General features: G+C 40.0%; 1 protein-coding gene across 2 annotated transcripts in view; it reads left to right on the forward strand.

Moving 5' to 3' along the window:
• Positions 1-26,542, forward strand: part of CHN1 (chimerin 1) — a 172,387-nt gene that overhangs the window by 35,744 nt on the left and 110,101 nt on the right. The window contains exons 3-6 of one of the 2 annotated variants that reach the window (XM_032784541.2): positions 5,509-5,547; positions 10,851-10,906; positions 20,891-20,922; positions 22,112-22,225. In XM_032784541.2, the coding sequence (XP_032640432.1) occupies positions 5,509-5,547; positions 10,851-10,906; positions 20,891-20,922; positions 22,112-22,225 (241 nt within the window). Of the gene's footprint in view, positions 1-5,508; positions 5,548-10,850; positions 10,907-20,890; positions 20,923-22,111; positions 22,226-26,542 lie in introns of those variants that run through there. The other variant, XM_075070107.1, reaches the window with a different exon arrangement.

Below are 26,542 nucleotides of genomic sequence, written 5' to 3' on the forward strand. Positions count from 1 at the left end.
GAGAGTGTGCGAGGTGTTGACAACGTTCACGATAAGCGTACTCGAATCTCAGCAGGGTCCATGCTGTCTGTGCTAGGGCGTTTGACGTCACAGTTCAACCAGGGAAAAAGGCGCGAAATTGGTTGCCTCTGCTTTCACAAAGGGAGGGGTGAGGCTGTAGCCCAGAACCACCCGCGATCAATGATTTCTGCCCCAACTACTCCTCTCGTCGGGGAGGAGTACAGAAATCAATTTAAAGAGCCCTTTATATCGATATAAAGGGCGTTGTAGTGTGGACGGGTACAGCATTAAATCAATTTAACGCTCTTTAAATGGATTTAAATGCGTAGTGTAGACCAGGCCTAAGGTATGGTCTGTCACAGTGTTGTGACTTCATGATGTATGGGGTGGAGCCTGTGCTGCTGCTGTGCAGGGCACTATGTTCCTCCAGTTCTGACTTGAGTTGTGGGTAGAAATTGCACTCACTTTTGAACTGGTGTGTGGAGCCAGGACCACTCCTCCCTCTCATGGCACATACACTTCTGCTGGTCTGCGCCAAAACACTCCTCTCAGGGACAGATCTGATTCTGCTCTTGGTCCAGCATAGCAGGAATCCGCTGCAGGATATGACAACTGTGGACAGTGGCCTCCTCATGCTGTCCTTGCTTTCAATATGTGGAAATATCCTGAACTGTTTTCCCCTTACTTTATAAATGTCTTTGGGTCTCAGTGGGATGAAAAGTGCTATATCAATATAAAATGATGTTGATCATTTTACCTTATTAATATGTGTGACAGGGATCTTTAGGAGCTAAGAAATTAGTGCAGGTTTTGAAAAAACAGCTGTTTCTTACTGAACTGTCCTAAATTATTTTTATTACTTAGTTTGAAAAAAACCCTACCCAAATAAATTACAGTGATTTGGATACATGTATATGCATATCTATTTTGTTTTTCTTAAAGTTAATTAAGTACTTTAAGAAAAAGTGTCAGCGCGGCCACCAGCAAGAGTTAGTGGCCGCAGTCTGAGGCCACCAAAAATTTTGTTGTGTGAACCCCTGCTTTAGGCTAGGATGCTTTCACGGATCCCAGTATTGTATTTCAATAGCCTTTCCTTCATACATCCACTTTTCTTTTTCTTCCTTCCTTATCAGAGCAAGATTTTTGTAGACTTCAAAAATTGCCGGGGGGAGGGAAATTTATCTGTTTTTTCTTGATGCGTTGCTATTTTAAAAACAAGACTTCTTGCTCCTTATGTTACAGTAACTGTGCCTGTGAAGTTATCCTAGCTCTGGTTGAAGTGGCAAATTTACTAAAATGGTCTATGAGCATGATCCTAAAAACTCTTACTAATGAGTGTAGCACTTTGAGTACTCAAATTGTCATCTGTAGGACTATACCCAGTAGTAAGGGTTTGCAGCACCAGGTTCAATATTCAGGTTAATTAAATATAAATTAACTAAAAAATACTGTAGAGGAAAAACATGATGCACAACTTGCAGAAAATGGTTTGATCTTATTATGAGAACTTCAGAGCAGAGCTCAGTCATTGCACTGATAGGTGCTATAGAAAAACCTGAGAGAGAATGACAGAGTAGAGTTTATATCATTAATTAAACACTGTTGGGTTGGTGGGAACTTCATATTTTGGTTCAGTTTTGCAGCACATTGTATCTGTCTATCTCTGAATTGTGACTTAAAGAAACAGGCCGGTGATCTGGGTATCTTAATTTTTGAATGCCTAACTGGACACCTTAAAGAAAAAGCATCTACCTTCTGGAAATCAGGCCTTTTCACAAAGTGTGCACCCAAAAATACTGTTCATTTTTGAAAATTTGGTCCGTGTTGATAATTTTTTTTAAAACAGATTTTAATAGTTCCATGTAGTGTTTAGACTTGTTTTTTATCGGTGGGTAGCAAAGTAATGTTTATCGATTGCTAACAGCAACAGCACTCTGTTACAGACAGACAGTGTACACTATAAAGCCTCTCCTGCATTATTGTCATTGTGCTATGCTTGCTGCTACATATTGTATATCGGAGAACATTTTTAAAAATTACAATAGAAATGACCTTTTGTTTTCATTCCCGAATGAGGAATGTTCTCTGGGAACTCTTAACAGTGTTAAGGTAGTAAAGTATGCCGACAGATTTCTAAACAAAATACTTGTGCACAGCTGCAGAACATAAATCATTCCTTCCAGTTCTGAATTTTATAAATTGTTATGTGAAAGTTACCTCTGTTCTTGTTTGACTTTAACGAGATTTCTTTTGTTTAGGCAGAAATATTGTTGCTTCTCAGTTTTGCAAATATAATGCCCTTAGTTGTAATGATGACATAGCTGTAGTTCCATCAAAAATGGTTTAAACTGCCAAGATATTTGTGTTTTCATAATAGTCAGCCCACATTGTACAAAATTGGGGGATGATGTCCTTTACCTATCATTTATTTGTAAATCAAATGGATGCAAATATTGTTTATAAGTAGCAACAGTAGACCAAAACCCAGCTAATAGTGTAGTCATATTCTCCTGGGAATAAGGGCCCATTATATTTAGACACAGTGTAGCAGGGTGAGCACTGCTCCAGCCCTGAAGCTGGGGCTGGGGAAAAGAGCAAAACCCCAGCTGATTGGGGGAAGTGGCTGCAGCTGGGGCCACACCCCAAACAGACCAACTGGGCCTTATAAGAAGGCCAGGGCAGCCAGAAGCTCAACAGTCTCTCTCTCTGCTTGTAGAGAGAGAAGGGCCTGGCTGCTAGGGAACTGAGCAGGGTACTGGGAGTGGAGCAGGGCTGGGGGAAGGCTAGAGGGGCTGAGAGCTCTAGCCTGGAAAACCCCCAGGCAGTGGGCCTAGCTGAGGGCCTAAGAACAGTACTGGGGTGCAGAGGGGCAGCCCAGCTAGAGAGAGAGGCAGCAGGTCCAACCCAACCTTGCCTGTGATGAGTGGTGTATTCTGCAGTCTGCCCCAGGGAGTGGGGCTAGATGGTGACTGGCAGTAGCCTTACACTGAGGCGAGGTGGGGTTAGTGGGTGAGGGGTTCCCCTGGGTGGGGAGACCCAGAGTGTGGGGGTACTGCCAGGGGGGCAGCAACCCGGAGAAAGGGGTACCGGGGTCCTGGGAGGGACACAGAGGCCAGCGGTAAGGTGGATCACCAGCCTGCAGGGAGTGCTCCCGGATGCTAGAAGAGCTAATTCCCATGGACCACCAGCAGGAGGCGCCGCAGGAGTGAGTCCACACCCTTACACATAGGTTTTGCCATTTTCCACATGATATACAGTACAGTGCTGAGGAATCATGTTCCAGTGCTCCTACCATGCACTTCCTAGAACTGCTTTAACTTGAAATAAAATAAAAATTAGAAATGGATAGTCCTTAATGTGGCTACTGATGATGATCTTTCAACGACACAGCATAGGATGGAAAGCTGAAAACCTCCATGCTGTTGTGAGACACTTGGCAGGCAACCATGAGATGGTAGCATGTCTGCATGATTTCTTGGGGATTTAGATAAATGGATTCCCAAAACTCCATTATCTGACCCAGATGTTCACTTATTAATAACAATATAATATTTATAAAAGGGCCTAATACCAAGGCACTTGAGGCATTCTATAAGCAATTAGTATATGATAATCATATATAGTAGCTAAAATGTGTCACACAAGATAGATAATAAAAAGCTAGACAAAATGACAGCTATACAAATATGGTGGAAAGTGCAAGGTAAAGGAGTCACTATCCATAGCTGATAGCAATTCAAATAAAAAACATTCCTGAATTAGAAGTGTTTACAAATGTTTCTGAATGGGGAGGTGGTGGGTTAAGGTAAATATTCACAGGAAGTAAGTTCCTTACCCTAAGGCAGGGGTCGGCAAATTTTTTGGCCCGAGGGCCACATTGGGGAATAGAAGTTGTATGGCGGGCTATGAATGCTCACAAAATTGAGGTTGGTGGGTGGGAGGAGGTGGGACTGGAAATGAGGGGTTTGGGGTGCAGGAGGGTGCTCCGGGCTGGGATCAAGGGGTTTGGAGAGCAGGAGGGGGATCAGGGCTGGGGCAGGGAGTTGGGGCATGAGGAGAGGTTCAGGCTCTGAGCGGCGCTTACCTCAAGTGGCTCCCAGAAGCAGTAGCATGTTCCTTCTCCAACTCCTATGCAGAGACACGGCCAGGCGGTTCTGCACGCTGCCCCGTCTGCAGGCATCTCCCCTGCAGCTCCATCAGACAGCATCAGTGCCAGCAGATATTTGCCTACCAAAAGCTGTGGTGTAGCAGAAGACACTGTCGTCTGCTCTCAAATGTGCTTGTGTTTCATAGCTCCTGCAACATGTAGAGTGCCACTGACTCCCATCAACTGCAATGGGAGGTGAGAGAGCTCATGATCTTGTAGGATCAGTAGCTCATGGGATCAAAACCAAAGTTAGAGGGTACCTGATAGGAGTAGAGGAACCAGTGAACTGACACAAAGCAGCTGCAATGAGGGTCAGAATCTAGCCCAACTGGTAAATTGTCAGCAAGTCACAAGACAGACAGACAACCTAGAAAACCAATTTATTTTAATGACAAACTCCAAAGTACATGAGAAGAATTAAAGTTTGAGGTTTGCAAGATTTGGAGAGACGCTCGTGGTATTCTTACGGCATCTGGTAATTTTTACTATGTGGAGCTTGTACTCAGTATAAAAGGAATGCAAGTTTTTTGAAACTTCTTCAGTATTATATATATGCTGTGAAGTGTATCAGATTGCAAATCAAGGATTAGCTGGGATCAGTGTAAATAGAAGATTTGAAAAAGGAGAGAGATCTCAGTGGAATAAAGTTACAACATTGCTTCTTATACAGATTGATACCTTCCAGTTCTCTTGCTTTCACAAATTTAGGGCCTGATCCTGCAAGCATTGAAGTCTATAGGAGTTTGGCCTCTGATTTCAGTGGAAGAATGTAGTATCCCTTCACATAGTTTGTGAGCCCTCTTGTGACACTGTGTTCTAAAACAAACCCAGAATACAGTGAACTCCACTAGGGAGCTCACAAACTATGTGAAGGGATGCACTCAATTCCAAAACACTTTAGAGAAGGACTGGGTCGTTAATAGGTGGAATGAAAGTTGATTGATTTGACCTTAAGTTAAATATCTTTAAGGAAACATTATTTTCTAATGTAAACTTTTTTAAAAAGGCATATTTAAAGAAAGCATTATTCTTTTTCTTCCCAGTTTTGCACGTCTATTTATAGAAGCATTAGAGTTACGTGTAAATTGGCCATCTTGGCAATCTTGGTATTCTGTTGCTCTTCTTCCACCTTGTTTTGAAAAATAACTTTACAAACTTCCAAGTAAAGAAGGGAAAACTCTTAGCACTTGTGTTCATTTTTTACACCTCCCTTTTTGTAGCTTTTAAAATGCCAATAATATTAGCATATACTCCAGCTAGATTTTTGTACAGTTATCTTGCTGAATTTAACAATGCTTCTGCCGGAATGTGTTTACCTTGTTTTTAATAGTGTATTTAGATAAGTGTCATTATTCTTTCAGATACTGATGAATACCAACCACCTGTTTGGAAATCTTACTGTAAGTATTCAAACAAATTTTTAAAAAATATTGTAACAAAAGACTTTCATTTCCAGTGCTTTTAAAACAATTGAAATACCATTTTTATCAAGATATGAGTTCAAGAAACATTGTGCATTAATATGAAGAGTAGTAGGAAATGTTGTCATTTGGAGACACTTGCCCTCCTTGATGCCAAAGGCCAAGTGCATCTGTACAGTCCCTGGAGTTGGATTCTGTAAACCTTGTTCACATGAGTGTTCCCATTAATGTCAATGAGACTACTTGCACAGGTATGGCCTGCTGGCATAGTGCCTAAGGGCGTTAGTGACCCGGATTCTTGCATAGGGAGAAAGAATCAGCCTTTATTTAACAGCAGATTTTCAGTGTGTGTGTGTATTTGGCCACACAACTACTGTAAAATGCCTCTAACTCTACATGTTCTGACATATTTTTTAGGCTAGATGTCCTTCTGAGACAGGGGCGGGCAAACTTTTTGGTCTGAGGGCTGCATCGGGTTTCTGAAGTTATATGGAGGACCGGTTACGGGAGGCTGTGCCTCCCCAAGCAGCCAGGCAGGGCCCGGCGCCCGCCAGCTATCCGACCCATCCTGCTTCTCGCCCCCTGATGACCCCCTGGGACTCCTGCACCATCCAACCCCTCCTGTTCCCTGACAGGCCCTGGAACTCCTGCCCCTGATTACTCCCCGCCACCCCCATCTAACTCCTCCTCTCATTCCTGACTGCCTCATCCGATCACCCCCGGAACCTCTGCCCCTGATTGCTCTCTGCCACTCCATCCAACCCCCACCCTCATTCCTGACTGTCTGTCCGCCACCCCCTGTGACCTCTGCCCCATCCAAACACCCTTTCTCCCTGTCCCCTGACCGCCCCCAGAACTCCTGCCCTTGACTGCCTCCCACTGTACCATCTAACCTCCCCTCTCCTTTCTGACTGCTCCCTGGGGATCCCTGCCCCCATTCAACCCCCTTGTTCCCCACCCTTTGACCACCCAGACCCCTATCCATACCCCCACACCCGACCACCACCTGAGCTCCCCTGCCCTCTATCCAACCCCTCCCCTGCTCCCTGCCCCCTTACCACGCTGCCTGGAGCACCAGGGGCTGGCAGCGCTACAGCTGCACCGCCCAGATCACCAGGAAAGGCAGCCATGCCACCTGGCTGGAGCCAGTCACGCCACCGCGCAACACAGAGCACCAGGTCAGGCCCCAACTCTGCAGCTGCACTGTCCCAGGAGCTCGCAGCCCCACTGCCCAGAGCATTGCGCCGGCGGCGGGGCGAGCTGAGGCTGCGTAGTAGGGGAAACAGCAAGGAAGGGGCCAGGGGTGAGCCTCCTGGGGCAGGAGTTCTGGAGCCAGGCAGGAGGGTCCCACGGGCTGTAGTTTGCCCACCTCTGTTTTGAGACCATGTCCAAAGACTAGAGCAGGGGTAGGCAACCTATGGCACACATGCTGAAGGCGGCACATAAGCTGATTTTCAGTGGCACTCGCACTACCCAAGTCCTGGCCACCGGTCCGGGAGGCTCTGCATTTTAATTTAATTTTAAATGAAGCTTCTTGAACATTTTAAAAACCTTATTTACTTTACATGCAACAGTAGTTTAGTTATATGTTATAGACTTATAGAAAGAGACCTTCTAAAAACGTTAAACTCTATTACTGGCACGCAAGACCTTAAATTAGAGGGAATAAATGAAGACTCGGCACACCACTTCTAAAAGGTTGCCGACCCCTGGACTAGAGCCAGCGCTAGGAGGTATAAGCAGATTAAGCAATTGCTTAGGGCCCCAAGCAGCGCAAGGAGCCCCCTATTAATTATTGTGTTTGTAGCTCCCCCCCCCGAAAATATTCCTGCTTCGGGCCCCAAATGGGCTAGTAACAGCACTGCCAAAGACACATGAAAGCAGCACTTAACATAATGAAAAAATTCACCTGTGTAAGCTGGGACTTATGATCCAGCGTCCAAAAAAATGGATTTATTTCCAAATGACAGCACATCATGGAATCTGTTCTACTGAGTTGAAGGTTTTAAGTTTGTTAAACCTTTGACAAAAAATGTATAAGCGTATTTTTGAAGTGTAAGATTTTACTAAAGTTTATAGAGAATGGATTAAAATAATTTTTATCAACTGAAAATATATAATAGAAATTAGAGGGGAAAAAGACCTTTTGAATCATTTAGTTCATGCCTTTGCTAATGCAGGATTATTTTCTACAGCAAGGGTTCTCAAACTGGGAGTTGGGACCTCTCAGGGGGTTATTACATAGGGGGGCACGAGCTGTCAGCCTCCACCTCAAACCCTGATTTGCCTCCAACATTTATAATGGTGTTAAATTAAAAACACTTGTTTATATATTTATATGGGGGAAGGGGGGTCGCACTCAGAGGCTTGCTATGTGAAAGGGGTCACCAGTACAATAGTTTGAGAACCGCTGCTCTACAGTATATATTCTAGGTCTAAATGCACAGAACTTCCAACTCTTCTGAAACATTCACTTTCAGTTTCCATGAGTCCTGCAGAGATTGGATGTTTCTGTTCCAACAGGCACTTTGCAGACAGCATTGCCAACCCCAAACATTCAAAAATCATGAGTCATGCCTCAAAAAAACCAAAACATTAGTGTTGGGGCTTTTTTTATTTGCCATCTGGTGTCTGAGCATTTAAGATGAACTCAAGTAATAGCTTCAAGCTTTTCTCTGCTGCCATGAAGACTAGAAACAATCCCAAAAGCTGAGATTCTTATATAATCTCTAGTTTCCAGGCACTGGGCCTTTAACTAAAACACCTAATACTGTGAGACTCATGATAAATTCAAGAGAGTTGGCAACACTGCATAGGCCTTAAAATTTTAGCAACTCCAGAACCTTCTAAAACTTATTTTAAATTAATTGAAATGAATGAAAAATAAGCAGCGAAGATGGGGGAAAATGCTAAAGATTTTCCTCCAGCTGTCTTCGGTGTTCTCGTCAGATGGCTGAATGTAAAGGAACTGAATGCGCATAACAGTCTCCAACCCATTCAACTGCTGTTGTATAACTGCGGTGGTTGGAACCTCAGTCTGCATGTGAACGTAGAAGCAATCTCTGTGTGGCTTTGAATCATAACTTATTACATCAGGGGCTTGCCATATGTCAAGCCAGTCACTTAAAATAAAGGCACTTACACATGAAGTGACTTGAAGCAGGCTTTTGCCTTGTAGATGATGGTTAAAGAATAAAATTGGAGCACATTGTAACTTTATTATTAAACATCATTAATCATAACAGCTGTTCATCCAGTGTTTGTCACCAAGTTCTGTGTGTTTTGCTTTCAGTTGCAAATAATAATAAATCACAATACTGTACCTTCTGTGAACTCAATGAACTCTGCCTTTTTGTTCATTTTATTTTACACCGTGATCTATAATGAGGTGTCCAACCTTTACCATGCCAAACCCTCACTGGCAGCTGGCCCAGTAGCTAAAGCAACACACATCATTTGTAGATTAACTTATGTTTTTCATAATTTTCCAAAATTAGAAGTAAGTGCACACAGTCATATTATTTGCTTGTGTTGCTGTCTCTCTTGATGAATGAATAGGAATGTCTTATTCAAGTTCACTAGCAATAGTAGCAGCAAGGAAACAGCAGCTGATAGCTTGGTTCTCATGCAGCAGTTACAGGAAAAGGATAGAGAGCACATTTTATAACTTCACAGACCACACAGTGTCTTCCTGACTAAAGAATAAAAGGCACAGTCTTTGAGCAGAAGGTCATCTTCAGAAAAGCTTTCTAATGTTGATGTGAGGCAAGAAATGATTACGGTAGCTTAAATTTTTTTAGTGCTCTACAAAGCGTGTCACTTGCGACTATCCATCATCACATTTTCAGATCTAAAATTATCCATTTTCTCTCTGAATTTTTTCTTATAAAACTTGAGCTAGTTCTCCACAAGTATCAGATTCGGATCAGGGAATAATTTCTTCATTTGTGGCAGAAAAAATATTTTTATAGTGGAAACTGGGGAAAATAAATATTCATGCTGTACTTCCAATGAAAAGTTGAAAATTTTACATTATATTCCTATTTTTCATCACTTTCAAAATCACCCTTTTCATATCTGTGCAAAACAATTTTTAAAAGTGGTGAAGTAGCTTTTAAATAAAATTAAGATAAAGATAAAAATGTTGCTTTCCCCACCCCCTTTGGAACAAGGATCTCCTTCTAGTGTGAATATTTGCTTGTCATCTAACACTCTGCCATTTTCTCCATTGTGATTCTTATATTCTTAGCATCTTAATGCAGCATGAGTGTCAAAAAATAGTTATGATTAAATGCCAAACATAATGAAATAAAATCTCATTGGATAAACTAATTTATGTTCAAAAAGAAGCAACAGCACATGTTATCAGAGTTGTTTGCTAGTAATATTGTTGGAAAGATAATTTAATTTTAAGGGATTACATCTCTCAGTGTCTATTTCAGAAAGAAATCTAATCAGAACCAAATTTTTGTAAAGATAAAAAAAGTATTGACAGCTTCATTTTTAAGGTGATTTGCCAAATCAAACTACTTTAGGAGGAGCTGAATGTCCCTCCTTTATAGCAAAGTAGCATGTTACTATCATAAATTTACAACTTATTTTTAAAGATGCCTTGATCTCAGTGAGGCTCAATTTTTAAAAGATAACAAAAATAGATATTTTGGTATTTGTACCCATTTTAAAATAGGTTACATTTTAGGCCTTAACTATGGGAAACTGCCCACTGAATGACCATAGGTGCACAGCCATAAATGACATTTGTTTGCTCAGAAAGGTTAGTGAACAATCATAAAGACAGAGGGCCTGATTCTACAATGCTCTGAATTTCTGCTGCAAGGTCCTGAATAGCTTCAGTCCCAAGTGAAATCAATGAGAGTTGAAGGTGAGCAGTGCCTTGCAGGGCATGGTCAGTGCCTTACAGCACTGACTGTGAATCCTGTTGCTGAAGAACAGAGTTGTAGAACCAAAATGTTTTTGATGTTTGTAAAGTGAAGTTTGCATTGATCATAACGTCTGTTCTTTTCTGCTTGTGTCTAGCTTTTTTTCCCACTTTGCCCAGGTATCACACAGTAATTAATTAGATAAATGAATTCTAATAGCGAATGGTTTCTGATTAGTTGTGAATCAATTATAATATCTTGGCCTGTGTATCCCTCTGCACAAAATCTTGCAGCAAGTATTTTTTTAAATCAAAATTTAATGTTTTCAAATGCCTAATTTAACAAAAACAATTCTGTGTTAAGCAGAAAACTGAAATATATTTAACTTCTGCCTTCTCTCAGTGTATCAGTTGCAACAGGAAGCTCCCCATCCTAGAAGGATTACCTGCACTTTTGAGGTGGGTATCATGATGATCCAAAGCTTTACATTCTCCACAAACTCCAGTTCCATCCACACACTGTACATTCAACAACTGCTACATGGGAGACATGGAAGTATTATGGAGAGGGCAACTTGAATACATTGCTTTTTCTGATGTTAAAGGGGCACCATCAAGTGGAAATCTGGTTAATTTAAAATAAGAGTTAAAAAGACTTTCAGGTAGTACATCTGTCCCCTGCAATCACCTGGTAACTTTAGCAGTTTTTTTTTTCTTTACACTTACACTTTTTTTTATTTTTAGAACACATTTCTCTGTCCTCTCTTTTGTGTGAAAGATCCACACAAACAGGGGAAACTGACTGTACAGGGCAAATACTAAGACTGTCCCTACGTTATTAAATGCACACAATAAATGCAATGAAAGAACAGTGAATTCTTCTGCCCATCCCAATCTTTCAGTTATAGACAGAAAGTGTGGGCCCTGATGCTTCAGTTGTGGAATCCTGTTGAAGCATAGGGAATACCTATGTATGCAGAGGGTCAGCTCATATGGCTCGGATTGTAGGATCAGGACCTAAAGTGATACTGTCTCTTTAATGCTATTTGACAGGACTGGCACTCTTTCATAACTATTTTGAAATTGTAGATTAAAATATTGTTGTGTTTTAATTGATATTAAACATCCATGTCAGTAAGTTTTTATGAATAACTCTCTATCCCGTCACTACTTCTAGGAACTTCGAAAACATCAGTGTCAATTTTAAGAATGCTGAAATGTTGAGTATGACTCATTAAATGATATTACAAAACACTACTCATACTAAACCATTGCAAGTTATTAAATTGTTCAAATTTTATTGCAACATTTTTATCATGCAACAAGAGAGAGGAAATTAATCTCTGGAATGTGTTTGTCATGTTGACATAGCATTAAATATAGTGGAGCATAGTACTGTCAGGGGCATTAATAGCTTATAGCTTAGATCACAAAGATTACTTTACTGACTTAAACAGGGACTTCTCTGTCCTCTCTTTCAAATGCCCAATTGCAGTTCTTCCAAATAGTCTATCAACTTCTCGGATAAAATATAGAGATTTAATGGGAGTCAAATGCTTCATTTAAATGGAAACACTCTGATCTTCCATGATTAACTTGGCAGGTTTGCATTTTTGCAATAGGTAAGTGGGCAGCTATAGTTGATTGGTCTTTCATGTAGCTATATCTTGATCAAGCATGACAGACTAATTTTTTATGGAACATGTCTCAGCAAGAAAAAATAGTTTTTAAATGTTTTGTGCTGTTAATGAATTTGCTAATAAGGAAACAACATCTAAGCTGTTATTGTTTCTGTGCAAAAACCTTACACATTAATATTGAAGTTGAGATTTTAATCACGTGTAATTATTTCCATTGACAGTTTTTGTTTCCACTTCAACCTTTCTATTTTTCCTTTCCATGTATTCAGCACAATAGGATTTTTTGTGATATCACTCAAAATGACACACATTCATTTGTGTATAGTGCATTTTTACTCCCTGCCTGTGGGGGGGCGGCTGCCCCACACAGGCAGGAGAAGGGTTAAGGCAGCCTTGGAGAGGCTTTGCAGAACTCAGCCAATCAGGAAAAGGCTCATGGGGAGAGCCAATCAAGAGAAGGCTAGCTGAAGCAGCCCGTATATATAGAGGAAAGACAGTCTCTTCCTGGAAGACAAAGGGGAAGAACTGTCTGCTGAGGAGCACTGGAGATATTGCAGTGCTGGACAGGGTAGCGGAGAAGTAGAGGAGCTCTTGGCTAACCATGCCCAGACTGAGGCCCTGAAGCAAGGGGAAGGGAAGATGCTAGGACTACATGGGAAGAGGCCCAGGGAATGTAGTCAGCAGGAATAGGAGGAGGGAGAGTAAGTGGCTGCCAGCTATATGGCTGGCCGGGACCCAGAGTAGTGAGTGGGCCTGGGTCTCTCCCACTCTTTACTCCTACTTGCCAATGAGGAGAGTAGCCTAAATACAGACTTCAGTTTGCCCCTGAAACCCGGGATTAGACTAGAAACTTCACTTGGCCGTTGAGGCTCGTGGAAGGACCAAGGACTGCCTGTCCACCAAAAGAGGGGAGACAGCGGGCTGGGGCACAGCTGGAGGACTGTGTCCCGAAGAGGACAGTGCGGTCCGGGAGTGACACGGGTCCACATGGTGGCGATGGAGGAGGAAGTGGAAGGGATGGTGCGTGAAGCACTGCTAGTAAAAGGTGCCTTGGTGGTCCAAGAGAGCAAATTCCCAGCACAATCAGCAGGAGGCGCCGTGGTGGTGGGTCTGCACTGCTACACTGCCCTAAACTGTTGTGTACTGTTTCTAGGTGTCAAGAAATAACTGCTGCTTTCTGCCCCTAAAGGTTCCTGAGTTTCAGTCGTGGGTGAAATGCATCCAGTGTATATACATTTTAAGACTATAACGCACTTTTGGCAGGCTAGTAGCGTAGACTGTTAACATTTATTTATTTTGATGAGCTGTATCTTACCTTTCCTGGCATTGTCTGTTGATGTTACAAAAGACCATATCGTAATGCATATGGATACTGTAGTAATGGGTGCCACTCAGGTACCTTGACAGTATGGGAACCTGATCTGTACATGTCCTAATTTTTGTGAATTCAGAGTCTCAACTTTACTATTGATATGTATAGCTTTCAGGATAAGCTTTCCTTCTTAAATAGAGAAATACAAAGTATGCAGGAATAGTGCAACCAGAACTGCATGGAGAGGCCTTATAGTAAATAAAATAATGCCTGCAGTTTGGTGCACAACATGTATGCTTTATGGACTTTTCCCCCCCATAGTGGAGAGTTACCTATAATAATACAGAGGAGTTCTAGTCTTGTTTAGCTTAATAGATCTGTCAGGAGCACAGCCCATGCCAATTTGTCTGCAGGCTGGTGTTTGTGTCCTGGGAAAGGAGAGATCATGAGCAGGAGTCGTGCGAAGATCTCCTCCTTTATAATATTAGCAATACCACTAGACTGCCAAGGCAAGACATAAGAGATATAAAGTCATATACTATAGAAAAACATTTTGAGCATCTGTTCCAATTGCAGTAATGGAACAAGCCTACAACACCAGCTGGTCATTCATTCAAATTCTAATCAGATCCACACTTGCATTATTTTAAAAATTAGACAAGATAAGGCCAATTCATACTGGGGAGATCTTCAGGCATCCAGATGCTGCCACTTCAATTACAATTTACCTTTACTTAATTTTCTCATCCAAAGATGTGTGTGTATCGCCGCAGTATCATTGAGTTTACACATTAGTTTTAAATTTTTATAAGCTTTTGTACAGACGGCAAATTGCAATTCGTGGTTATTTTAGGAAGAAATAGGCTGGAACTGAGCAGTGCTCACCCTGAATTAGTGATCCAAGCTCTAGAGGGTATGTAGGTTTACTACATAGTACCTAGAAGGGTCTCCAGGTTTAATCCTGTCAGGCTCAACAGAGACGTGTGTTTGTACCATCACTTGTGAACATTCATAACACCAAACTTGACTAAGTACTTCACTCAGGAGGGACCAAAGAAGCTAGTGTAACTCTAGAATGGTTTTGTCCCAAAACGTAAACTGTAGAGTAGAACATGGTCTTGATTTTAATATGGGATAAGAAATGCATATCTGCAATTTTTAGGAATCATGTGGAAATGGAGAGTTGAACAAAGCAGATTTGTGCAGGATACAATTTGTTGCACATAGATAGCTGCTGAGTGTAAAGTTTAAGGTATTTTTAGGGCCCTTCATTTTCAGTTTTTGTTTTATTTAATTTTTCCTGGGAATTTATCAGTATTTATTACCACAACAAAAACAGGTGAAAATCAGTGCAAAAAACTATTTAATAATTTTTCTGGGTGAATATCGGGGTTTATTTTGGTGGCTGGAAAGATAGGAATATTCAGTAGATTAATGCCCTGAATTCCGTTAATCAATATGGTTTGCTGTAGAACGAAAGCAGAACTCAAAACACAGTGCCAGCTCTGAGTTTAAGAAACCAATACATCTCTAATCCCCAAATAAAACTTTTCATTTGAAAAAACAGTTCACTGTTGTACACTTAGAACTATTAGCCCATAAGCATTTATGTTTAATAATTGGGCCACACCATTTGCAGCACATACACTCAAGTCTATCCTTTTCTCCTGTTCATTTTTTTAAACTTTTGAATACTTCCTTATGTTCTGAAACGTATTCTGATACAGATTTTCATTTTCTTCCAATTTTAGTGTGTCAAATCTTTAATCCATCATCTGCTAACAGTTTGAAATGCGTGCATGGTGGGCGTGAAATTCATCAATATGTTCCGAGGTGCAACGCACTTCAGAGCTTGCCTGCGTGCCTTTTGTTTATTGTGTATCTTCTAGACTAACACAGCCTTGTTTCAACAGGCAACAATAATGTATTATCGTAATACCTATTTCTCATTCAATGATTGTATTTTCCTAATAAAACAAGTTATTTTTATATATTTGAATGATACAAAGGTAGGGGGAGAATTGGGGTGAAAAAAGGAATAATACTCTTTGTAAAACCTGGGAATTTTTCAGTAAAAATTGGTTTAACTGAAAATGAAGGGGCTTAGGTATTTTTTAAAAAAGGAAATTTTCCATTTTAAAAATCCTATTTCTCAAATAAGGTCAAAACTATGACCATTTTGAAGGATATTTTTACATCATAAAAAGTAAAATTGAAATAATTATAATGTAGAATCAATGTGTATTATTTGCTTTTTTTGGAGGCGGGGGAGTTGATTTCAATGTCTTGCCCATAACAATGTTTTTCATTACAAGTACTGAACATACTGTGCAGCTGAAACAAAGTTGAAGTGAAAATATATTCAGTGAGTAGTTACATGTTTAACCTTTCTCTGTGTTCTAAGCTCTTCCTGCTAGTGCTGAGCTTTGATCTGCTCTTTCTCAGCTGGGTTTCTATTAGCAGCCGTGAGTGAGGCAGTGAGGAGCAGAATCTTCTGAGTAATTGAATAGTTCTGCTGTATACGTAATTTTATAAATATTAGGAAGAGAATCCCAGTCCAAAGAATATCAGAGGTTAGGGGGAGGGAGTAATACGTAATTTGGTATGGTATTAATTATGTTATTCCTCTTGTTGAAATAGGCAGGACAATTAAAGAAAAAAGTACTTGGCAAAGAGTAATTGGAAATCACACCATAAATAATGTTTATTCAAGGTGCAAAGGCACATGCTGCTACAAGAGATAATGTGGAGAGACATTACCAACAAATAACCCAGTAACTTGAAAATGGTTCTAAAATACTTCGACTATCCATTCTAACTCTGTTGAGGTCAATTGGGTTACACTGGGGTAATGCCAGGATAAAGGACTGGAGAATCACCCCTTGTTTTTTGGTCATGTGATGGTGCAGCACAGCTGAGGTATTTTGAGTGAAAAATAGCATTGTGGGTTAGTGCTGTAAATACTTAAGGATCTTTGAATTCTACATCAGATTCATACTGTGATTATAATATGAAATGTGGGTGCATTGTCCAAAGCATATTGTGGTTGCCTCTCTGGGCTGTGTGTGCGTGCACGTGTGTGTGCATGAATATATATGTATGGTTAGAATCTGTCTTCAGGGCACCCCTTGCTGTCCCAGCAGGGCACCTCACAATGAATTTAAAATAATCATACGTGAAAGGATATCAAGCCAACCAAATGATTGAATTAATTAAAATTACTGCCCTTTTTCGCCTCATAACAAGACTCCATCCTAATCTTGTGCTAATCGCTAACAAGCCTGATTGAGCAGCATCTCTAAATACCCTTGTCAAAGCAGCCTCTGTGGGTAGCTACGAAGCATTTGATCATGCTGAATGGGGGTATTTAATGTAACTTGTTAAATTTGATCTCAAAGACGAGTTCATATGAACGAGATTCATCCTGGGTGACTTCCCAAGGCACCGAGGACATTTCAGAATGACACAGTCAAGTGTGAGGCGCATGCCAAGTCTACACCATTTATCCATTCACCCACTTCAGTTTTATTAGCCATAAACCAAAGTTTAGGGGGAAAAATAGAAACAAAACCAGAGCAGGACCATAGTGACTTCTGTGTTCAGTGCCTAGCACAGTGGGGCCTGGATCCTTCCTGGACTCTCTGGGCACTACTGCAGTACAAACAATAATAACAGATGACAAATACCACATGGGTACCACTGTTATTTTCCATTGTAAGTACAGGGGAAAGTGTGCGATCTCTCATACCACAGAGTAGTAACTGTGGGTAAATGCTGACTTTTTTTTTTAAGGTACTAATTAGAACTGTGTGAATAACTGATTCTCCAGATCACTGGCAGTTCTAAAAAATAAAATAAAATACATTCTGTTCGGGTCAAACAAGATGGAAAAAAAAAAGTCCAGAATTTCCAGCACATTGAAAAAGGCATTTCATTTCAGGCATAGAACCTATCATATCATTCTCACATTCTCTTTCTGGCCCAATGACTATTTGAGTATTTTATAGAAAGTGGAACAGCTTCAGTAGGAGAGACTGGAAGAGATCTATCCCAGAATTCCCTGTAGCCTAGTGGTTAGGCCACTCACCTTGGTGGGAGACACCTGGATTCCAGTCCCTGCTTCAGTGAATATTTAATTAGTTATACAAAGTGGGACACCTTCAACAGAAGACATTGAGAAACCCCCAATCCTGGCATACCCCATCACCCAGGACATTCATCTCAGATGCAGGAGACCTTGGTTCAAGTCCCTGCTCCAGAGCATCCCCATCCTACCTCATTCTTGTGCATCATGTTGAAATCCTCTTGGTAATATAGTCCAAGACACTGAAATGTTTCTTTTTGATTGTATGATTCATTTAAACATTTCTGAAGTTTTCTCTTTTTTTTTCATTTTTGACTAAAACAAATTGTCAAAATGGACATGTATTCGCAGAATATTTGTCTTCCCAAAGCTGCATTTTTCAGAGGAAAAAAAAAATTGGCTGGAAATTTTTGCCTAGATATAGAACAGACATAAAAAGTCTTTGCTAATACAAGAATCAACTTTTATGACCCCTGTACAGACCATCACTATGATTATTGAAATAATAAGGCAATTTACAAACTACTCTCAAAAATTTCTGAAACTCAAGAAAATTTACACTGACATTTACTTGAATGCAAGAAAAAATGAAGCAGCTGGGGACACATCTTATGCCTCATGTTAAATAAAATTTTCAATTTTAGTGGCCCCCAAATACTGCAAAAAGCAAAAGACATTATGCAGAGATGGGGCACAGCTGAACTGACCTTTTCAGCAAGAATAGATTTAATTAAAATGATAATTCTCCCTCAGCTGCTTCATTTTATTATAGCAATACCCATATTTCATCTCAGACAGTAAGTGGCTCCAAACTTGGAAGGCATGATTTTGCTCCTTTACATGAGGGTTGAGAAGAGTGAGAATAAGCCTTTTGAAACTCCATCATGGAAAGCAAAAAGGAGGGTTAAACTTACCAAATCTGTGTAGTTATTTTGACAGCTAATTTTAGCTCTCTCTGGATCTGTGTTGACCAGGATGACATATGTGGTGACTCAGAGAAAATCGTGTTACAGGAACTTTGTGGTATCAAAAGATCATGGCAAGGTCAAACAGTGCTTCCAGTTCTGATGCACTTAATGGCAATATCAACAACTAAATTATGAAAAATGCTAGGTGCTGACTAAAGAGAGATGCCTATGGGGAAACCTGTATGATAATACTCATAGAAAACATTGCAGAAAATAAGAGGCATATAATATCCTGACCTATGTTATATACTTGGCCTACAGTAACGCATACAAATCAACTCTATTCTAAAGGCACAATCCAGGTGCTGCTAAAGTCAATGGAAAGACTTCCTTTGCTTTTAGTGGGAGTTGGGTCAGGCCCTATGTAAATACATTCAAAATAAACAACAAAAAATACAGTAGAATGGGGTAATGAGATAACATGAGAGGTTATAAAGAGACAGGCATGTAAATTAGATGGGCTCAGTTTATCTCCCATCCTAAATGGGTTCTCATTGTGCTAGATGCTGTACAAACACACAGTGAAAGGTAGCCCCTGTCTCAAGAGCTTACAGTCTAATTGAAGAAAAGTGGATGTAACAGTCTGAAGGAGTGAGGGCAGCCAGGTTCAGAGAAATGGTAATTTCTCCTTTTAATTTATCATCGGAGAAAAGTTAAGTCCCACACCCATTCTGAGTGCCTGTAGTTACTCTCCAGCTGAGTTTTTCTTTGACAGTTTGCTCTAATCTTCTGCTACTTCACATTCTCATCTTGTTTGCACACTCAGATTTTATTGTGATTTGGACATTTTCTTGGAGTGCCATGTTGGCCATTAATCCCATGAGAGGCATCTAAGTTTTTTGAAGTTACTTATGCACAGTTTTTATGCACAGTATTGCAGTGTGTGTGTTTAATGCTTTCATCTTGTCTACTTTCATATTGTTTCTAATGTATAAAATGAAGTGGTTTGCTTGGCAGGAGGAGGGAAATTAGGACCCGATCCTACAAAGTTTTATGCATGTGTTTGCCTTTACGCATGTGAATAGTCCAACTCAAAACAATGGTACTACTTGCATGATTAAAGTCAAGCATGTCTTTGCAGAGTAAGGGCTTAATTTTGCTTCTCTGGTAATATAGGCTTTCTGTTGTAATCTAGTCAGAAGTATAAAGCAAGTTGCAAGGCTGTGGTTACATAAGTCAACTCTTGTTTCTTCTATTATAAGTTGTATTCTACATCTAAATTAATATATATGCTTCAATGATTATAAAGGAAAATGCACACTTTAAAACATTATTGATCACTTCAATAATGAATACTGATTTTCTAAACTGATCAACCATCAGACTAGCTCTTTATTTCTTGTGACTATGGAAGGATTGTTGTTGCTAGACTCTGTATCGTATTTAATTTTTGACATCTCAACGACAAGGGTGAAATATTTATTTTAGTTTGCTTGACATTTTCCTGAAAGGATGTGAGGATGAAACTGAAGCGGAAATAAACTGTGAAAGTTTTGTGCTTGATTATAGCTGGATCATCAATGACTGCAATGGTTAAGGTTGCATAACTGGTGAATTCAAAGCCCAAAAGATTTCCCAGTTCCATAGTCAGAGAAATGATGGGGGTTAGGGCACTGCGTTGGGATGGGAGAGAGCTGGATTCAATTTCCCAACTCTGCAATAGGCATCCCGGGTAAATTGCTTTTCTCAGTGCCTTGTCTGTAAAATGGGACTAATGATACTCCTTTTCTGCCACCCTTTGTCTGTGTGCACATTTAGATTGTCAGCTGTTTGGGGCAGGGACTGTTTCATACTATTTGCAACTAGTACAAAAGGGTCTTCATACTGGTGGTGCCTCTAGGTGCTATTTTAATACGCAAATGTGAAAGTTTTGGGTGCACAAGAAATGCAGGACTTGTATAACAATGTTTCATTTACCACTGAAATGTAGTCACCTCTCAGATGAAATATGGCAGTGGTTTAACAGTACACAGCAACACTTCTAGCAACTTTAGAAGAGGAAGATGACTTGTAAATTGAAGATTTTTAAAAAATGTGTTTCTAGATTATCACACGTATTTGTACCAAGAAAAAAATGTCATGTATCATTTAAAAAAAAAAATTCAGTTTGGGCCTATAGTAGTTGGACAACATTACTAATGTGGCTTAGAAAAGCACCAACGTGCACGTGATTTCAAGAGACACTCTCCATTTCAGCATTTAAATAGGCTGCTTCCTCAGCTTGTGTTTAGATTGTTGGACCTTTCAGTGTGTCGTCTTACACTATACCCACTGTACTGTAAAAGAAAAGTACTGTAGTGCTGAGTGATTCTTGTCCTTTCCCATCAGATATGCTATATGTTCTCTCCTATTTTTTTAAAAAGTTATTATATACAACATGTTCATTATGTGCCATCTTTTCTGAAAGTAAAATATTTAAAATGTTTGTTTTTTCAATAGGTAGAGAACAGACCCAAATATTATGGAAGAGAGTAAGTAAAGTGCTGCTGTGAATCACTGAGTCTAACGTGAGTGGGTTCAGTTCATGTTCAAGGTTGAGTAAAGGTGCCGCAAGTGCACCTCATGGCCTTTTCATCGCCTCTGTGTGTTTAACCACAGAATGTGGGGCTGGCTGTGCTAACACTTTTAATTTGCGAAGTGGGGACTCTGCAATAGCCTGCCCTCTTGGCTGTTCGGCATGCTGTGTGTGGGACCTTGTAAAGGTCATCCATTACATTTTGATGGGTACATCTTGAGTGATCACTGTGAAATTGTGCTCTGCCCTGTTTCTGCTAGTCTGCTCATTGGGCATGTACAGCAAAGAACTTTCCTCCACTTAATCACACTATTTCCCTGCAAACTCTAATTTGGGTATGGCATTTTGCCCACCTCACATCACCCCTGCAGTTTCAGATGGATACAGTATTCTTCAGTTCTGCATTATTTAGGAAAATATTGTGCTGCTGTGCTTCATGTGGTTGGTTGGTTCACCCCAAAGATGAAGGTGCTGCAGTGAGTATATGTGTGTGTAAAAATCTCTTTGGAGCCATTTGAAATGTCACGTGCTATAAAAATGCACATTATCATTTGTATTTACTTGTCCTCCATTTCAGTGCATTAAGCAAAGATTGTTCTGTTTAGCATGGAGAATGAAAGCAAATTTTGTGTTTGTGTTTATTTTGGTATCAGTGTCTGTAAATTTTGCACTTTGTTATGCAGTTTAATAGTCAGATTAAATGGATCGTTTGAGCCCCTGGCAAACTACCAGACTGTCCCTTAGTATTGGCAAGTGTGAGTACCCCTAGCATAGAATATTAAGCTAATGGGTAACATGGACACTTGTCTATTAAACTAATGTAAGATATCGATGTTATGTCAAGAATGCGCTTGTTCTGTAATGAGAGTGTTCTTCCCATGCTATCTGTTAAGTGATTTTGACAGCTAAAGCCTACCAGCCGCAAATAATCATGCTGGCCAAATGCCAAGCAGAGAGAGAAATTAACATAATGAATAGGTTCCTGCTAATTACTGTAGTTTTTATGGAAACTTCTTTTAAAAAGCCACTTTTTTGTTTTTCTTTTTCTTTTTCCTTAAATACAAACAAAGATGAGGTGTAAGATTGAAAAACAGTGTGTTTTGAAACAGCTTTGATTGCTAATAAAAATGAGTTTTGTTTGTTAGATTCCATGGTATGATCTCAAGAGAAGAAGCTGACCAGTTATTAAGTGTTGCAGAGGGAAGTTATCTCATTCGTGAGAGCCAACGGCAACCAGGAACCTACACATTGGCATTAAGGTTGGTAATTACTATTTTATTTAAAAAGTTATAGAATATTTGTTAATATCTCTCATTATGGTGTTAAGATGAACTATTATTTAATTCCTTTATAGATTTTTTTGTAATAGTGACCATTTAATGACATTGTATTTTTGTGGCCTGGTTACTGTTCAGTATCTTCAAAGTACAGTACTTTAAATCTTTCAGTGAGAGATTAATGTCTTGGATTTGAAATACTGGGATAACTGTCTATGGATGATTGGTTTTATTTTACTGTAGATTTTCCCTCCTCCTGTCTTTTCCCACCGCCCTTCAGTTGTGTCTGTAGATGCCACATCTGGATATTGAAAATGGAGGTAGAGAAGAATTAGAAAGTTCCTCTGTGATCTCATGTGACTAAACCCAACCTTGTATCAAGGTTGGTGACCTGTTGTAGGAGAGTAACTGTGGCTGTCCTCCAGTGACTCATGATACTACTCATACCGCCTGTGTGCCAGCCTAATCTGGCCTGTGAACTAGTGTCTATCCTTGAACAGTTATGTGCCAACTGACTGTGAGTGCATGCCACCACCTCTGTACAGCTATGAAAACTCAATCGGATTGTTTCCTACCTGAAATAGTTACAGATTGACTTTATTGTATCTTTTACAATTTTTAACTTTGTCATTTTATTGTTCTCAGAGATAGTATGTGAAATGAATTGACTCTTCAGTTCTACATAGTTTAACTGAGTATGGCCCAGATCCAGGAAAACATTTAAGCATATGCTTAACTTTAAGCTCAAGAGTAATCCTTCAGTAAGACTGCTCATATTAAAAGCAGGCCTATGCGTTCCCGAATCAGCACCAGCTTTTTCATATCAGTGGTCACATATGGTTTTTCTCAGTATGACTGTACAGCTGAATTGGATAAGAGAAAACAAATCTTGCAAATCTGAGTTTTAATTAATTTCACTCAGGTACTGTAAGTGTTTTCCTTTTACTTCTTTAGTAGCTTTGGGTCCAGTACTGTAAACTGTACTCGCATTGAGGCCGATAGTAAGCACTACTCAATGGGACTGGTCATGTGAGCAAGCACTATGTAGTATGAGGAAGGGTTGCAGAATTAGGCCCTTAGTTATGTTGATTCCTGCATCCCATGTTTCACAGAGGGGAATAGAGAGCAACGTGGATTATGCGCTTACATTTTCCAGGATACTAGCTGTATTGATGGTAGGTGGTCTGCCAGTCTGACCTGGAAGAACATGCCGTCCTGACCCCAAATATGACAGTCACATAAGAAGCATGTCAGTGAGACCCACCAGCCAGACCTGAATATTTTTAGCAATGGAGCCTCTGTTTCTGCCCTTGCATTACTTCCAACCACTCTAAACAGACACAGTGTATAGGAAGCCTCGACAAAGCTAGGTTATGCATTGCCCACATGGTCTTTCCAAACCTGACTCCTGTCACTCCATGGAGCCAAATGTCACTATTTCTATTGAAAAAGAGCCCTCCAAACCTACAAAGGAGGAGACAAGATTTCCCATTAATTCTGACCTGTATATCTGATGATACACCTGACATGCAGATCTTCCAAGTACTGTACATATTTAAAGGGACACTGAGAGATTGAGAGAGTCCTAAAATTTGATCCTCTGTTGTTTTTTTAATCTGTCCCACTTTGTGTGGTGGATGCTTTTTTAGCATCACCATTCTATAACAAGAACTGCAATCATTTCATAATCTCAGCTCTTCAGTGAGACAAGCCAACAAATAATGCTGTTTGCTGCTGTGCATAAGCACGCATACAGTACAAGCATACAATGTACAGGTTGCTCCATCTTTCCCTGTCCTTGTCATGTTTGTTCTTGCAAACAAACTGATAATTGATTCAAGTTGATGAGACTCCTGCTCTCTAAAGAACAGGATACTTTTGAGTTGCAATCTCTGCCTAACCATGTTCTTATGAGCTCATAAGAATAAAATAATACACACAGTGGAAAACAGTATGATATATGAGTTATCACATCACAAACAAACTCCTGGCCCCAAAAACTCTGTCTCTTTGGTTAGTCATTCTTGCATTGTACCCCTCCAAAAAGGAGGAATTTTAAGAGAGTTATTTGGACACCTTAACTAGTGAGTTGGTTAATGGGTATTTAAAACAAACACACACAAAAACTGTTCTCCAGACATTCCATCTTCTCATACCAGATTTCTAAATATTCTAGCAAGAAACAGAGAGACTCTTTGCTTCCAAAATTTGTAACCTACTGTTGTTCTCTACAAAAGTTAAACTGATGAATTGCAGTTCCTCTGGAGCAAATACAGGATACCAAACTGAAAAAAATATGATGAAATATCGGTAAATACCCACAGGTCTCACAAAGAAACTTATCCAGCAAATATTTATCTTTAGGACATGCTGGACATCTGGAAGAACAATAGCAATTAATGAACGTATTGTACAACAAAAATAGAAATATGGCTGAAATATTGATATCCTGGAATAATACGCTGGGGTGAATGTGTTTTCTTAGAAAAAATTACTGTATTTACATTTTAAAAAATAGACTGCAGTAAGATAGTTGTCTTTGCAGTAATATGATTCTAACAAGAACATAAATTGACATTTCTGTTGATTCACATGTGTGAATACAGCGGTATTATTATTTTTCATGGTCTAATGACTCCTTCCAGCCACTGCCCTGTAATAAAAATAAATTCAAAACGGAACAAACTGAAGCAGGCCTTGTTTTAATGGCTGATCTAAAGAGAGAGAGAGGGATTCTGTCACTGAATTTTGTTCCTGCTCCTGGAAAACGCACAGTGCCTTTGACCAGCAGGTGCTGAGGTTGCTGGGCACCTTGCATGATGATTCTTAGTGTGGCTTATTTTATTTGAAAATGAGTCATTTTTTCCCAAGATAACAAATTGTACCTATATTTTAGAATGAGGGAAAAATATGATCCAGGCAATTACAGATCTGTTAGTCTGACCTCAGTACATGCAAGGTTTTAGCACAAATTGTGAAGGAAAGAATAATTAAATTCATAGAGGTAAAGGGGATGTAATGTAATATGGATTTACCAAAGATAGATCATAACAGCCTAACATGTTTTTCTTCTTTGAGAAAATAACTGATTTTTGAGATTAGGAAAGTACAGTAGATCTAATACACTTGAACTTCAGTAAAGCATCTGCAGTGGAACCACATGGGAAATCATTGGTTAAATTAGGGAAGATGTGGATAAGGAATTGGCTGAAGTGGAGAAGGCAACGAGTTGGACTGAAAGCTGAATTATCAGACTTGGGGAGGTTACTAGTGGAGTTCCTCAAGCATAGGTCTCTGAACCAATCTTAGTCAACATTTTTGTTAATGACCTTGGGACAAAAAGTAGGAGTGTGCTAAAGAAGTTTCTTGATGATACCAAGTTGCGAGGCATCATCGATGCAGAGGAGCATTGGATGACCTTGAAGACTGGAGTAATAAGAATGGAATGAAATTCAGTAGTACCAACTGCGAAGTCTTGCTCTTAGGGGTAACAATAAGAATTTCTGCTACAAACTGGGGGATCATCAGTTGGAAGGGTCAGAGAAGGAGAAAGACCTGGGTGTGTGTCTCGATCACAGGATGACTGTGAGCCACCAATGTGATGCGACTGTGAAAAAAGGCAAAAGTGATCTTGGGAGGTATCAGGCAGGGCATTTCCAGTAAAGATAAAGAATTAATTCCGTTGTACAAGGCACTGGGAAGACCTCATCTGGAATATTGTGTACGATTCTGGTCACCTGTGTTCAAGAAAGATTTAATTTAAATTGTAACAGGTGCAAAGAAGAGCGACTAGGATGATGAGGGAAGTGGAGAGTCTGTTTTATGAGTGAAGATGGAAGAGCTTACCTTGCTTAATCTAGCAAAAAGAAGGCTGACCAAGATTATGATTGCTGTCTGTAAATACCTTATGGGAAGTAAATACCAGGGAGCATGAAGAGCTATTTAAGCTAACGGATAATGTTGGCATAAGACCAAATGGATGTAAACTAACCATGAACAAATTCAAGGTGGAAATGAGAAGGTTTCTAACCATCACAGAGGTGAGGTTCTGGAACAGCCTCCCAAAAGCAGTTGTGGAGCGAACTACTTAACTGGTTTTAAGAAAGAGCTGGACAGAGTTATAGGTATGATTGTATGACAGGATTGCTTGTGATGGTAAGGGATAGTACTCAACCATCTGGGGGCTCACTTCCAGTTTCTGTCTTATATTCCTAAAACTCATGCCACAAGGTTTCAGCTGGTCACTGTCGGAGGTTAGGAAGGTTCCCCCCCAAATGTATTTGGTGAAGTTTTTTCAAT

The sequence above is a fragment of the Chelonoidis abingdonii genome, chromosome 10 (assembly GCF_003597395.2).
Source record: "Chelonoidis abingdonii isolate Lonesome George chromosome 10, CheloAbing_2.0, whole genome shotgun sequence".
Classification (NCBI taxonomy): domain Eukaryota; kingdom Metazoa; phylum Chordata; order Testudines; family Testudinidae; genus Chelonoidis; species Chelonoidis abingdonii.